This window comes from Ammospiza caudacuta, chromosome 11, assembly GCF_027887145.1.
Source record: "Ammospiza caudacuta isolate bAmmCau1 chromosome 11, bAmmCau1.pri, whole genome shotgun sequence".
NCBI classification, from domain to species: Eukaryota; Metazoa; Chordata; class Aves; order Passeriformes; family Passerellidae; genus Ammospiza; species Ammospiza caudacuta.
Window position 1 is genome coordinate 24489149 of NC_080603.1, and position 16686 is coordinate 24505834.

The 16686-nt window shown below is 44.3% G+C and overlaps 1 protein-coding gene across 1 annotated transcript in view; it reads right to left on the bottom strand.

Moving 5' to 3' along the window:
- LOC131562615 (multiple epidermal growth factor-like domains protein 6) overlaps positions 1-16128 on the bottom strand; it is a 189767-nt gene extending 173639 nt beyond the window's left edge. The window contains exons 1-4 of the mRNA XM_058812439.1: positions 15995-16128; positions 2761-2895; positions 2004-2113; positions 474-578 (exon numbers count right to left, since the gene is read on the bottom strand). Coding sequence (XP_058668422.1) covers positions 474-578; positions 2004-2113; positions 2761-2895; positions 15995-16077 — 433 coding nt within the window. The 5' untranslated portion in view covers positions 16078-16128. The remainder of the gene's footprint in view (positions 1-473; positions 579-2003; positions 2114-2760; positions 2896-15994) is intronic.
- Between the last annotated feature and the right edge of the window lie 558 nt (positions 16129-16686).

Consider the following 16686-nt stretch of genomic DNA (forward strand, 5'->3'; position numbering starts at 1 on the left):
GTAGCGAGCTATAAAACCTCCCTACTTTGAGATGCACCAAAAAAAATCCCCAGAACAAATACAGTGGCTCATTTGCTGCATTCTTCACCTACTGCCCACCTGCTTTGACTCAGAATTTCCTCTCACAAAGGTGAAAGCAAGGCTGAGAAATTCACTAAAAGCACCACAAGAACATTCAAGTCGAGAAGCAATAGACAGATACTGCACTGGACACCACTGCTGATATTCAGTGATATTATCCACCACAGACACTCACTCATCTGATACCAATCAAATTAAATTTTCATCTTGCTTTGTTAAAATTCAATACAAAAAAATAAAAAAAATTTAAAAAGAGAATGATCAAATAACCACTTAAAAGTGCAGCAAAGGCGCCTTTAATTTTAAGCCAACATTAATAAAATATGCTTGTTTTAGCAATTAATGCTGAAGATGCTTTTTACCCCAACTTGAGACAATCCCAGTGCACTCACCATACTGGCAGCGAGGCCCCTGGAATCCTGCAGGGCACTGGCACACCTGGGACCCTCCTCCAGAGCACTTCCCTCCATTGAAGCAGGTTCCAGCAGAGCACAGCACTAGAAACAGAAATGGACAGGATATTTCAGCTCATTTTGGGCCAAGGATTCTCCAGAATTCCCTCTCTGACTCAGTCCTGATGCAACATGACCTCCCAAATAATAAACCCAGATTTTTATTCAAGTGGAAAGGCTGGACTGCAGCAGGACTTGCTATCATAGGTGTAACTACCTTGTTGGTATGAAGAAATTTATTAAAAGTAAGACTTAGATAATGCAGTTTAACTTGAAGGTGCTTCAGAGGCAGAAGACAGGACTCAAAGCACTGCCTGAATCCAAAATAAAATAGGAAAAGCTGCCAGACAATAATGGAGGAATGGTTAAAAACCACTGATGCACTGGGAGATATTATATATGTGGAGGGGAAAGGGGAATTGCAATTCTTCCCTTCCTCTAACACAGAACAGTTTTATTTACAACAACTTAAATTCCACATGCTTGAGCCAAACTTGCAAAGAGTATCAAACACAAAAGAGTAATTCAACCACTTTGGGGCCTTAAAGAATTCAAAGCAAGCCTGCACTGCTCTTTCAGGAAGAAAATTTCCTTTTGCCACTGGTGCTCACATACCTTAAACTCCTTTACACCAGAGATTAAAACACAGATTGTAAACATATTTTTGACTTCTTACAACTAAACAGGTGCACACTAAATATGTAGATTCAGGCTGAAACTAACAGGAATACCTCTCAGGCTATTTTTTTTTTTGTGTGTTTTAACTACAAAGAGACAACCATAAAAGCAAGCTCTCTGAATGCAGCCCTGAAGTTGGTATGAAGATTAAAAAATAAATAAGAACAGATGCTAACTTTCATACAGAAAACACAATTACTGACTAAACAGTAACAAAACTAAACACTGAGTAGGTTGCCATCTTCCACTGATGTCTTGTTAGCAGTGGCTGAAGTGCTGCCTTATCATTTCAATTAAATTCCATCTTTTAGGAGAATATCCAATCATTGTTAGAAATTAGTGATAGAAACGGCTTCTCGTCAGATGAAGAACCACAGGGTAGAAATAAAACTGGCTCAAGGGCACCAGCAGAAGGGAAAATGCCAAAACCAGTCAGACTAGCAAGTGCTACACCCAAGGAAAGTGCCTCACAGCAGATTTCTCTGCATAATTTGGGTAACAGCAATAAATTCGGCTGGCCTGTCAAAGCCAGGCTGGCACAAAAACGCTACAACAACTCCAATTAGAGTTTAAACTGTTAATCCAAACTGTGTGGATTAAAATTAGAGCTATTTGCTGCTTTTACACGAGCACTTTTATCTTTTTAAAGGACACTTACTCCCCCATCACTGGGGAAACACCAGTTATAAACCACAAGAAGCAAACCCTTGTGTCTAGAAGTGGGGATTCAGTAGGAAGGCAGGGTCTGAGGGTGTCATTTGGTGGTTTTGTCCCAGTTTTGTCCCAACTCACAGTGCAGACAGCCGGGTTCATTGTCCTGCTGGGCCCAGCCGGGGCAGCACTTATAGACAGTCTGCTGCTCCATCCTGTACACCTGCTTGTAAACCGTGTAGTAGCCAGACCTGTGGGGACAGGAGGGGTAAGAGAGCAGTCACAGCTCCCATCCCACCCACTCCCACCTCCCCAGCAGCACACTGCACTCATATGTCACATTTATGAGACTTTATTTCAGCCTCCATCAGGAGTCGTCGTTAAAAACGAAGCAAATACAGCAAACTGCATCCTGATAACAACACCCAGTATGATATGCTCTGTCCACACATTATTTTGAAGAGTTTATATTCAGGCTAGCCAAAGCTGAGTAATTTTTTTTTAATTTTTTTTTTTTTCCAATCAGTTTTGGGTTTAGCTGTGGGGGGAATCAGATCTCCCATCAGTTCCAAGCATTGGACAGAAATAGAAAGAAGTTCAATTTTTCAAAGTCAATGACTTGACAGCTGGGCTTCACCTGAGCAAGAACAAGACAGGAACATCTTCTGATAGTGTAAAATCCTGAATCTAAAGCCAGCCATGAAGCTCATGAGCAACCCAAAACACATTAAAAAGTCACATTTTCCACTCAGCAATAACAGATTCCAAGTCAAATCTCAGGAGGACACTATGTCCATAACATTTCAGATGAAACAGCTGACAACTCCTCTCACAAAAAAGTTAAACTTGCACAAAGATTAGCAACAAAGCCCATTTGTAACAACAGAAAATGTGTTACCTTCTCTCATAGCTCACACACCACCTCCTGTTCGTGCAGCCCTGCTTCCACATCCTGACCATGCGGCTGAAGGACTGGATGCAGGGCTCCTGGTGTCCCACGAGAGCCAGCTCCAGCACTGGGCACACATTGGGCCTGCAAAGGGGAAAAGAAAAGCACAATTTTTATTTCTAACACCAAATTTAGACACCTAGAGAAACACACAAAGCTCTGCTGGGTGTTTGAAGCAGAATTTTTACAGGTGTTGGAACACACTGCAGGCCCAAGCCTTAGCATGTGAACAATGCACTGAAATTCAGGCTCCTCACAAGTCAATGAAAGATTTACCACAGATTCAAGGGCAGATAGGATTTATCTGAACTATTGCTAGGGAAATTGTGTATTCTGTAAGAGCCCCCCTGATATCAGTCCCCTCAGGGGAACACACGAAATTGGTAAGAGGAAGTATCCTTGTTCTCTGCTGATTATTCCTAAAATAACAAGACCAAAATAAAAGCTCTGCTCTGGAGGATGATATGTAATCTTCATCCTGCTATCTAGCCAGGGTTACAAAAATAGCAGGATTGCAGGAGGTATGGAGGGTCAAAAAAAAGGTTACATGCTGATGGTTTTGCAAAGATTTCGTCTGCCTTATCCCAACATCTCTGCCCTGGTATAAATCAGGAAATTTTTCATGACAGAAAACAACGGCAGCAAACACTCAAGGTCTAAATAAAACCATAAAGAATGAGGGGTTCTGTCATCTTTGAAGGCAGGAACCTGTTGTGACACGAATTAAATTAACTCACTGATTTTTTTGAGTAGTTTATAGATTGTTAGTGCAATAATTTAATCACCAATTCCCCAGGACAGCCTGGGGAGGCTTTGCAAGCACAAGCCTCAGTAACTCAAACACAGGGGGGAACAGGGACCTCCTATACCCACCCTGGCAACACCACCATTCAGCAGACAAATCCTTCCCCAAATTTCAGTCTGAAGAAGGTAGAGAGTGATCAAGTAACATCCTGACACACTTGTTTCCCCTGTCACAGGTAGGAACAAGACCCTGTGCTAGAAAACCTGGGTCACAGGTAGGAACAAGACCCTGTGCTAGAAAACCTGGGGGTGGCACTAATCAGACAGCAAGAGCTCTAGCTCAAGCTCTAGCCCAAGAGCTGCCTGGCAGTTGGTCACCATCACTTATAGTGGATATTGTTAGTCTCTAATTCAGGATTTATGGAGTTTTTTAACTCCTATGAAGCCTAAACACCACACAAGGCAGCCTTGCTAATGAGAGAACATCTTTCATCCACAGATCTTCAAGCGGTTTACAAATATCATTAAATTAGGCCTGTGCAGAACCAGAAAACACCATAACCATGATCAATTTTCCTACTGAGCTGAACACTTGAGAGAAGCCCTGCCTGGATCAAATCCCACAGGATTTGAGTGGACAAAAGCCCCAGTGCTGTGCAGGATGCTGTCATCACCCTATGGAGAATGGCACATCAAGCCAGGCCACCAGAGCTGCCAGGGGAACACCTGGGACATCATCTCAGGGCAAAGAGGAGCTCTGCCCAACAAGGACACTCCAGGAGGAGGAACAGAATGATTTTTTTTTTTTTTTTTTGCAATCAGTTTTGGGTTTGCTGTTGGGGGAGTCAGATCTCCCATCAGTTCCAAGCATGTGACAGAATCCAAATAGCCCTCGGGAATTCAGGCAGCCCATGGAAAGGAAGGCAGGAGAAGAAAGCCCACAGCCGTAAGCTCTGGCTGTCCTACATCACCATGGAAAAAAAGTAAATCCATTTGTACTGCAACACCTGACCTTGGCAGAAGTTACCTTCCTGGACTAGAATATCTGTTTCTTCCAGCCTTGAGAACAACTAGAGCAATCATCTCCATCATCCTAAACCACACTACCAGTGGACATCCCCCCATGTTCTTCCTCCTCTGCTGCACAGCCCATACTCAATATTGCTCCATATTTCCCATTCCTCAGTGCCAACACCTCAGAGCAGAACAGGAGATGGTCACAGCCCAAATCCCTCAAACAACCAGGCTTCCCCCACATTCCCAATGTCATCTCCATCATTTATCAATCCTTCCCATGTGTCCCAGCTACCCCTTCCCTCCAGAACTACCTCCCCATTTTACACATTTAGCTGAAGTTCAGAGGCATTGTTCCCAAGCCATTCTTAGCACAAAGTCTGCCATTTGTTTCCCATCCAAGGAAGATCTTTGTGTGCCCAAAATCTTGCCTGTTTTTCCTCCTTTCCATTACGTCAGTTGGTCTAATAAAACCCTTGCCTTACTTAGCAACCATGCCTCACTTAGCAGACTTTTTAAAATGATTCTCCCTCCAGTGAATAGAACATCATGTTCTGATAATTCATGCAGATCTCCTTTTATTAGAATTGCCTAAAACTTTCCAGATAAAGGTACATTCATATGCATCGCTCTTCCATAAATAAAAGAGAGGAGCTGACAATTGTTGTAATGACACGCTGAGCCCATCCCACAAGTTCCTCCTCATGTGATATTGCCATGTTTCCAGGAATAGCAGCATTGACTTCTAGGATATGGTTAATGGGAACAAATGACGCTCACAGAACAAAACAAGCTAGCAGCAGAGTCATATGTTTATGAAGATTTATTCAAAGTAAGCCATTCCTCCTTGGTGCCCTTGGGATAATTTAAAGGCAGATATCAAAACTGCTGAAACACTATAATTAAATTGCAGCAATTGCATAACATGTAATCCCGTGCTGGCAAAGCTGGGAATCGAGCATGCCCTCTCCAACAATCCAGCATCCTCACAGCTCCCCACACACACACAGCCAGCAGGGCAGGTTTTGGGATATCTGACTTACTGGACACCTCTAAACCTCAGAACAGCTCCTGGAACGAGTGAAGGCACAATCCAGCACTGTGGCACTCTAATTAGAGGCCATCCAGGAGTGAGCAGAAGCCTCAAGTTGATGTAGTGGTGTATTAGAGAACAGCTCCTGTTTTCCTGCCCTCTGCATTCAGAAGATGTTTCTTAATGGGAGTTTAAGTGTTAAAACAAGCAAAAGTCTCAAAGGCATATTATGGGCCAGGGTTTGATTGATACAGCAATGCCTTTAAACCCTTTTGCACTGGTGCTCTGTGCCAGCCAAGGCTAACACCAAGGCTATTATTAGCTTGTCAGTCTGACTCAGGCAAGGCAGAAAGCTCTCTTAATATTTGCATTAGGAGACTGCCCTTTAAACAAAGACACCCTACACACTCCCAGCTCAAGACTTGAGATTCTAATGAACAGATAATTAGACCAACACAGAGCAAGAGCAGCCTGGGCTAATCATCTGGCTGAGGTGCCTGTGAACCTCAGCACAACGGGAAAAGTTCAGAGAAAATTAAAAGCATCTCCAGGCGGGATGTAATTCGTTCCTGTGTTTGGAATTTTAAAGAGAAAAGGAATAGATCTACCACAAAAATTGGTTTGAGTTGGAAAGGACCTTAAAGATTACTCAGTTCTAGCCCCCTGCCATGGGCAGGGACAGATTTCACTATCCCAGGCTGCTCCAAGCCCTGGCCTTGGACACTTCCATTTGCAAAGGTCCATCACATCTCTGTGATAGGGATATTTTCTTTTTCTGCCCAACACCTGGAATGCCAAAGGAAATCTCTCATTCTACCCATCTACTTTTACCCAACTCAACACAAGAAGCTGAAGGGAGGCAGATTTAACAGCAGTGAGAGAGCAAACACACATCAAGATATCCCTAAAGATTTCTTTCAACAGCACAAACTTTAAATCAAAACATTAACGAAGACGAATTTGGCTGTCTGATTTCAGGTCTTTCCACAGAGACTCCCTGAATGACACCACCTTCTACACTGAGTCAGACAGCTGTTAGCATCTCCCTAAAAATGAGATGTTGCAGACTGCATTGCCTCAGCTGACGGATTTTCAGCCTGAACACTATTGATCTTCCCATAAATCAGTCAATAGACGAAACCTGTCATCAGGAGCAACTTGCTGGAATCCTGGATTTTTCAAAACACTAATTGGTTGCTGCTCCTTCCCCTTCCGCTGCTATTAAAAGTTTAGAAAACCTCAGTCTGCTTACTCAGTTTTAGTTTGAAAAGATCAAATAAGAGTTTCCTTAAGGGAACCAAGATTACAGTCAGGGCTAAACTCTCCAATGCTGTGATGATAACTGGTTTTTCACTGGAGATACACTGGTGTTGACCTGAAAATAGCTGTACACTGCTACAAAGGATTTGGTCAGGAGCTTTTCAGGTTAACTGTCTGAATCCCCTCAACACCTCCAACATCACCACTGTCTTATAAAAAAAGACTTCTAGAAAGACAAGGTGGCAGCTTTCAGAAACATGTGGCACTGCAGAGGAGAAACAGGCAGCAGCGTGATGTTGTGTGCAAAAGAGATGCTGATTAAAAGTTTTTAATCTATATGATCTCAATTGGAAAGGACAAAAAACTGTGTTCAAATAACACAGAATAAACTGTGTTATTTGAACACAGGAAAATAAAAGTCAAATTGGGAAACAGAGCACAGAAACAAAAGGTCCAAAGAACAAGTTACATATATTGGCTTATATATATAAATACATATTGCATACATAGATACATATTGCTTAATTGAACACTGCTACAAAGGATTTGGTCAGGAGCTTTTCAGGTTAACTGTCTGAATCCCCTCACACCTCCAACATCACCATTGTCTTATAAAAAAGACCTGCAAAAAGAAAAGGTGGCACCTTTCAGAAACATATGGGAACTAGACCACAGAAACAAAAGGTCCAAAGAGCAAGTTACATATATTGGCTTATATATATAAATTTTGTCTCTAGATACATATTGCTTAATAATTCACAAAGGCCAGAATGACAGAAAAGGCTTTTATTTATTTTTTTTTAAGCTGCCAAGCTCCCCTTTCTACCCTTAATCTATTTTAAGGCTCATTTCCCTGATCAAATTAATCAGCACTACCAGAGACAATTAGGACATCCTGCTCCCTTGACCACTAATCAATCCCTGCTCTCTCCTGATCCTGTATCAATATTTGTGATGTTCACAGCCCCTGTGGGACACGGCTTGTAAGCACCAGGCTCGTTTAGATCAGGTCTCATTATCACTGCTGCTCTGAGCAGCAAGGTCCAGCACACCAGGCTGCCCCATCCCACAGGTTGCTAATGCACTCTGTGTCTCACTCACATCCTCCCTCTGATTAGATGGAGCAGCCAAATAACATGAGAGTTCCTTCAGCCTTTGTGCCCTGCATCTAGATGAAGAGCAAATCGATAGGAGATGATTAATTACACACTCAGCTATTACAACAACAATAAGATTTTTGGTTCTTGCCGCTATCAAAGTGCGGCGCCCGTCGTTTACCTTCCACTTAACCATCCTCCTCCCTCCCACAGCACAGAGCCATCTATTTGGGTTGGCAAGGAAAGCAGAAGGTAAACATGCACATCCAGATCATTTAACCATGATTGGCCAAGCCACCTTTTCTCTTCTTTTTTATTTTAAAATCAGGGAGTGATTTTTATTCTTTTTTTTTTTCTTAGCATCATGTAGATTCAATCCCCAGTAACATCCAGTTTTATAGTTCTGTTTGCTACATCCAGAAGAGCACCAGTGACCAGGCCTGCAAAGCCCCAAGCAGCACAAACACTCAGTTTTATAAAATTTAAGGACCCAGGTCCCAAGGATGTTCCTTAATTAGAAAATCATATGGGATATCACATAAAAGAGGCTAAGAAATAGTTGGCATGCAATCATCGTTAAGACAAAGCAGATAAGGGTCCAAAATCCACATTAAATTGAGGATGTAAAAGTCTGAAATCAGAGAGGGGAAGCTCTAGGTGTAATTTCACATTAATTACACCCACTGCCATTATCACTGCCCTGTGTGTAACACCCCAGCAAACTCCAGTCCCCAATAAACCAGCCAGGTGCACACACCTGAGCTCCCTGCAGCGGGAAGGCACAAAGGGACCTGATATTCAAATATTAACACAAGAATCATTCCAAGTGTCACACCACATGTCACAAGGAGAGAAAGCTCACTCTGGTTTACAGCAGGTGCCACACTGTTTGACAATGAAATGAGCTAGAAGGCACTGAAATCCTCAGTTCTGTTTCAGCAACCATATCCAGGAATTGTTCACTGCTTTTTTGGTGCCTGCCAGATTTTAGCAGTTTCAAAGCAAAACTTTTTTTTAAAGCTTACTTTTAAAAATAACATGGAATATATACCTTCCAATCAAACATGATTACATCTAATGTATGCAATATATGTAAGAAAAAATCCTACATGCCAACATTTTAGGTGTTAAAATATTCTAAGTCTTTTACTTCACTATTAATCATTACCTTGATACCAATGTCCATTTTTGAGGGGTTTGGGATTTTTTGTTTGGTTTGAGGTTTTTGGTTGTTTGCTTTAACATTCAGAAAACTTGGTTAAGCTAAATATTTAATTAATTTGAACCACAGAAAAACTAACATGCATTAGTGGATTAGTGTTCAACAGTGGCAAAGTAGAAGGGGGAAAAATCTTAATTTATCTTTTGGATTACTTATGCTGAGGTTCTAAATAACCCACAGGTTCCTGGTGCTACTCTACAGAGAGAGATGGACATGCTTTGACTCAATTATAAAATACAAGCAATATAATGATGAGAGAAGTTTACACAGCTGTATTTTCACCCTTGATGGTGCACTGGTCAGGCAGGGAGAGCACCAGCAATTACAAACACTAAAGAGTCTCCAGAGGGCTGAGGTGTATAAAAACTTATTTACTATAGAGGAATACTCCAACCTGAAGACCAGGCCCAAAATACCCAGTTATTCCACAATTTATGGGGATTTCTTCATTAAAAAACATTACAGAGCACCCTATAAAGCCTCTTCTCAGGCACACCCTGAGACATTATACTAAATTTTCAATATTGAATTAGGTCATGTACATAAAAACATGGTCTGGGCATGGCATTCTCTTCTAAACAAGATTTTGTGCCAAGCTCTGCTATGACTTACAAAGGGAAGACAGCAAGGTGACAGAACAAGAGGACACAGTCTCAAGCTGCGCCAAGGGAGATACAGGCTAGAATTAAGGAGGAAGTATTTTACAGAAAGAGTGGTCAGATACTGGAATCATCTACCCAGGGAGGTGGTGGAGTCACCATCCCTCGAAGAGTTTAAAAAAAGACTGGATGTGGCACTTGGTGCCATGATCTAGTTGAGGTGTTAGAACATGGGTTGGACTCGATGATCTTAAAGGTCTCTTCCAACCTAGAATTTCTGTGATTCTGTGAATAGGGAGGGGAAACCCCAAGCAGTTTTGGTCAGTAGAAACACCAGCAGATTGCCTTCCTCCTCACAAGGTTACCCACCATGGCTGATAATGCAGATGGGGGGAAATGCCACTGACTCCTGACACCCTCCCCTGTTTCCTGGAGAGCTCAAAGCCACCCACCAAAGCTTTTCCATGGGTAGGGCAGGATGACTACTTTACAGCCAAACCCACCTCCCTGCCCCAGCCTCAACACACTCCTGCCCACCTTGGCACCTTCATTTTGCCTCTCTTTGTTCTTGAGCTAGTTTTGTGTTCAATAAACCCCCTGATCTCAAGCTGCACCAAGGGAGATCCAGGCTAGAATTAAGGAGGAAGTTTTTCACAGAAAGAGTGGTCAAATACTGGAATCATCTACCCAGGGAGGTGGTGGAGTCACCATCCCTCGATGAGTTTAAAAAAAGACTGGATGTGGCACTTGGTGCCATGATCTAGTTGAGGTGTTAGAACATGGGTTGGACTCGATGATCTTAAAGGTCTCTTCCAACCCAGAAATTCTGTGATTCTGTGAAGGTGTTTCTACTGGAGATCACAAAAGCAAGTGTCAGCGCTCTGACTTGAGCAACATTCCCCTTTCCACACACAAATATCCATCCCCAGGTGAAAGGCACTGAGATGGAGCTCAGGGCACACATCACAGCCCACAGCATCTCCCAGCAAAGGCAGAAATATCAAGTTTTCCTCTGGAACAATTAATGATTAGTTTTAAAGCAAGGCTGGAAGCTGGAACCCAAAGCACAAGCTGCATATGTTCAGTACATCATTTTCAAATGCTTTGATTTCGCAGTAATGAAAGGAAATTTCTTTCTGCTCAGAAATAAATTAAAAGCAATAGATTTGAGAGGGGAATGTAAGCAATAACAGGCTTGGATTTCAGAGGAAGGAAATCTATTAACTGTGTTCAAAGAGAGAAGGTATTTAATTGGTGAATAACACAAGTCTGCAATATGGGCTGTTAACCCCCTGGGAGCCAAAAGTGTCACTGCCATCAAAGTTTTGCTAAAAAGTCACCTGGAGACCAGGTCTGCCACCACAGATAATCTCATCCCTCCTCACCAGGGGGTTTCTTCACATTTATTAAAAATATTCCACAGCCTGTCATACCTAGATCATGGCATGCCTACAACTAGGAAAAGCAAAACAATGCAGAAGAAAAGTCAAAGCAAAAACCAGGCAATTTTCTCAAGAAATACTGCAAAAACACATTTCAAGCACATTAAACTGTTGCATAAATAACTAAACTATAGCAACATTCCATAACAATTACACCTAAAGAATCCTGACAAGCTTTTTCCTCTTAGGGTGTATTTTTGGAGAGTCATGTGAGAAGTCCAATCCCATTAAAAGTGAAGGGGCATTCCCCTTTACTTTTTTACCTTAAATGTGCAGATTTAAGAATCATACAGTACTGTGTAAGCTACTATGATTATGAGCAGTGTTTCTAAACCTCTTGTGAGATTTAAAACCATTTTATGATGTCTCTGACACAAACTCAGGAGTTTCTAAAACTGGAAAATATTTACAGTTCAAGTTCATTTTTGATAAATATAACAACTTCAGGCTATCAGATTTTACAGTGCTGTCTTACAGCTATTTCAGAGTTTAGGAGAAAGTCTTGATCTCATTTTTCTCCTGAAGAGCAGGAAAACGTCATAAATCAGGAAAAGCACAGTACCACCACAACACTCGTTCATTATCCTCAAGTCTCCTGACAGTGAATACACTGGGGCAGAAAAAGAGGAAAAGAGCGCTTTGCCATCTGTTAAAAGACTAAATTCAAAATTAATATGCCTCCAGGAGCTGTGAAACAGAAGCTTGAAGTGCAAAGTCCTGAGGAATGGATTCTGTGCTGCAGAGCTGACCAGCATGAGCTCTATCTGCTGGCAGCAGCCTGTAGTGCACAGGCTGAAAAAAAAAACTATTTCTGTTCGGTGTGATCTTCACAAAGATCAGAAACATCTCAGTCTTCAACAGAAAATTCAAGGGTTGGGGAAATAGGGGATAAAACCACCAGGAATTTTATGCCAATGCATTTAAACCACGCTTGCTAAAATCACATTATCCAAGCCTCAAAGGCTGGAGTGAGGGTTTGCTGCAGCCCTATGGAGTCTGAGCAGACAGGAATGGGAAGAAGGGCTTCAGGTTTCAGCTGAAGACAAGTTATGCAAAATTCAGCCCAAAATCAAAATTTGCCAATGACTCCCTCATCTGCCAGCATCACTTCAACCAAGGTTTAAAGAGAAATACTTAATCCCACTTGATGTAAAAATTTAATACAAAATTAAACTATGGTACACATTTGAATACGCCACTAGCAAACCTTACTTTCACCAGAAAAACTTGCAAATTTTAACTACAAAACCTTCAAGTGTAAGATAACCCATCCAAAGAAGTGCAAGGGGATTCCACTACATTATTCAGCTCAACTGAAAAAAGAAAACATACTTTAAGCCTTTATTTAATGCTAGAAAGACAAGCTTTCCTCACACCTGCAAATTGACATCACCAGAGGTGAAAATAAAGTATATTGGCTAAACAGCCAATACACTGAGACAATTTCTCACCAAGAAATGATTACACAATCTACTTTTCACATCATTTGGACAGTATTATAACAAAATTCCAGGCTCCAGCTTTAAGTTGTATCTCTGTATACTTTGTGGAAGCATTTCACATTTTGTTTTCTGCACTGCATTCCAAATATTCAAATTGACATGCAATTTTTTCTGCTGCAACAATCACAACTCAGAGGCATCCCCTCATATGGAAACACTTTTCACAACAGCAGTTAATTCTTGAAATGTGGAAAATAGTGGACTTTGCCTTTTTTAATTATACCTTGAAAGGAATTTTTATTTGTGTCACTTGAAGAAAGTGTCCAGAGGCACATCTGTTTGCAGTGGTGCAAAACCAGCTCTGTGTCACTGCACCCAACAGCTGGAGCAGCTGAAGGGCCAGGTTTACTCGAGGTTTGCAGATGCAGATAACATGTGGATGCTAGAGTTTCCTTTTGGGAACGTGATTTATCAGGAGGAGCACAAGAAAGCTGATACTGCCCCAAAGAATTGGAGGAGCTGGAAAACAGTAACTCAGCCAGGAATCCACATCCAGGTGTTCCTTGGAATGCGATCAGACTGCTCGTGGATAAATGAAAATATGCAGATACAACGTGTGAGCAGTAAAGAAAAACAGTTTTATTGCAAGATTGAGATTGGATCCTCTAAAAGCAGAGCAGCCCATTCAGATGCCATCCTGGACCTGCAGAGCCACACAGCAAGGGGTTTAATGCTGACAGAACCAAACTGATCTCCTGCCTTCGGCAAGGAAATCCTCACCTGGGAACAGAGGAATGCATTCTTGTCCCAGTCCCAGCTCTGAAAGGTGATATTTATTGCACAAAGGGGGTTCCCAGCACACAGCTCACAACTCCACTGCCTCTGCTCTGCCCTGCACCCCTGACTATGAGCAGACATCTGTACTGCTCCAGCTCCCAGGGGAATGTTTGTCTAGGAGAGGATTTACCACTTCTGACAGCAACCCAAGTCCTCCTTTGGTTCCCATTTCTGCCCTGTCCCACAGCTCCCCCTGATTTCTAGATAACCACACATCACACCTGCATTGTCTTACACACCCCAGTTTTGGGCTAGAGAGCTCACTACAAAGTGTCAAAAATGTGCTTTTTATCATCAGACATGGCTAATTCCTCATTTAAAGGCCCAAATACGCTTTACAATGAAAATGGCATATCTGTTCTCTGGTCATTCCAGAGTTCTCTGAAGTTCTATTAGAGGATCATCAAGGGCTAATTGTATGGAAAAGCAGTTGATAGAAATATCTCATAATTCTCTGATCTGTTCTACATTAAATCTCCTCAGGGGGCTTGGAAGCAGAACACCAACATCCCCACAGATCCCTCCCATTCCTAGCTAGGAGCAAATGCTCAAGTTAGCAATGGAACAAAAACAATTATGAAGAATATCCTGTGCAGCCTCAGCCACATAAGATCTCAATCAAAACAACAGCAAAGAACACACTCAGCATGGTGTGTTCCAAGGGATCCATTTGCTGTTCTGATTTCATTGACTGCAGATGACCAAAGTCAAACCAGAATTGTTAGAAAAAGGGGATTCATTTCAAAAATCCTCCTGGACATGTCACTGTTTCTTGGTGAAAGCTGGCAGAGTCACTCCTAAAGGGTGGTGACATCTTGCATTTGTGCTCACACCAAAGTCCCTAAATAGCAAGAAAGTTTGGAGTAATACTTATACTTGCTCCAGCTTGGGAAAATCAGGAAGAAAGGCAGTAATTTCAGAATTATGACTGTTGGGAAAAGCACTGAATGCTCTGACACAGTCTGGGGGTTTGTGTGGCTGCTCCTGATTGCTGCTGGCTGACAGTGCACTGCTGCTGCCACTGACTCCAGCCCAGCAGCAACATCCTCACACAGCATCCCTTCCAGGAGGGAATGCTCCCTCTGCTCTTTCAGTGACACAGCCTTTAAAAAGGTAAAGGCAAACAAAAAATTCTTTGGAGGCAATTCACAGTTAACAGCACCTCCAGCCTCAAAAGTGCAGAATCATAGTTATTACTGCTGTCAAATGCAAACAGATTAATGTAGGCCAATGCTATTCCTCCTCCTGATGGAGTAATTGCTCAGAAAGAGAGCACAAAGCATGCCTGAAAGGAACACAGAGCACTTTTAACAAAGGAAAATGTTTTACCACAGAATGAGCTTAACTTCTCTAAGCACTGTGATGAATACTTCGTGCTCCAGCAAAATGGAGTAATATAAACCACCTTAAAAGCACTTCTGGTAAATGATGTGTAAATATGTATTGCATAGAAAGCCAATGAGCAATAGGCTTGGAAATCTCAATTTTCAGATAGAATAGAGAACTAAACTGAAAGCAAATACAAGACATTAATTATGAAAGAGTGGCATGAAGTTGATGAAGGTAAAACCCAGGAAGACAAGAGAGGTTAGAAATTAGGCTATACACAGATATTTGAAAAGGCTGTTGTCAGGTTGCTTTGAGAGGGGGGTACAACATTCCTTAAAACACAAGTTGAGAAAGGTACACAAGGAAAAGTAAAGGCACACAGGAAACAGTTTCCATCAACATTCAATTTCAACACGCGAAAACTTTAACGGAGATTTCGTGCACGCGGCCAGCTACTTCCTTCTAGAACCCGACCCGAGAACCATCTCGGACACAAACATTCCACCGCGTTTACAACAAAGAGCGTTTGCTGCCCACACCGTGCAGAGCCCCTCGGAGAAAGTTCCCCGGCGCCGCTGCAGCCGCACACGTGCGGGCCCGGCTCTTTGTGCCGCGGCACGATGGATGGGATGGATGGGATGGATGCTCCTCACTCCCCGACCTTCCCGCACGGATCCCCGATCTCTGTCCTGCTGCTCTCCCCACGCTGATAGCAAAGGCAGGAGCTGCCTTCACCTCTCACAGCAGAGCCAAGCCCAGCCCAGCGTTCCCTCACGCAGCCCCGCAGGCCCAGCCAGGACAGCCCCGCGGGTTGGGGGATGCGCGGAGTTGCGGCGAACCCACCCAAACTTTCCCCGGAGCCGAGGGGAGCCGAGGGGAGCAGGAGCCTCCCGGCAGGGCCACAGGCGGCGTGTCCCGGCCGAGCCCGCACACTCACACGGCCCCGCACACTCACACAGAGCCCCGCACACTCACACAGAGCCCCGCACATACACTCGCACTCGCATACGGCCCCGCATACTCACACAGCCCGCACACTCACTCACAGAGCCCCGCACAGACAGTCACACAGCCCCGCACAGACAGTCACACAGCCCCGCACAGACAGTCACACGCTCCCACAGCCCCGCACAGACAGTCCCACAGGCCCGCACAGACACTCACATGCCAGGCAGCAGCCGCGGCCCCACGGCCAGAGCGCAGCCCAGCAGCGCGGGCAGCAGCAGCAGCGCTGGCCCGGCCCGCATGGCGCTGCGGGGAGCGAGGCTGGAGCAGCACCGACAGCGGCTGGAGCAGCACCGACACCCACAGCAGCAGCAGGAACAGCAGCGGCAGAAGCAGCAGCCCCGGCCCCCAAATCATTTAAAGCGGCGGCAGAGCCGCGCCACGGGCGGGGCGGCCCCGGCCCGGCCCCATCCCCGCCCCGCCGGGCCCGCCCCGCAGCGCGAAGAGCCATGCCGAGCCGAGCCGTGCCGTGCCGTGCCGTGCCGTGCCGTGCCGTGCCGAGCCGAGCCGAGCCGAGCCGTGCCCGTGTCCCGTGCCGAGCCGCGTCCAGCCGTGCCCGCGTGCCGTGCCGTGCCGAGCCCAGCCCGTGCCCCGGGAGCTCCCCGCGGGAACGCTGCTGTGCTCCTCCTGCAAAGGGAGCTTCCCCTGCTCCGCATCCCGCGGGGATCAGCTCCGGCGGGAGATGGGCAGGGATGCTCTCCATGCCCGTGCAGTCTCCAGCCGCCCGCCCTGCTCTCCCTGCACTGCCGGGATGCTGACGGACACGGATCTTGGCCGCTCTTTATTTCCTCTGGCCCTTCTTTGTTCTGTGCAGGATGCCCAGTGCAATCGTGTCTGAGCGCTTCCGAGAG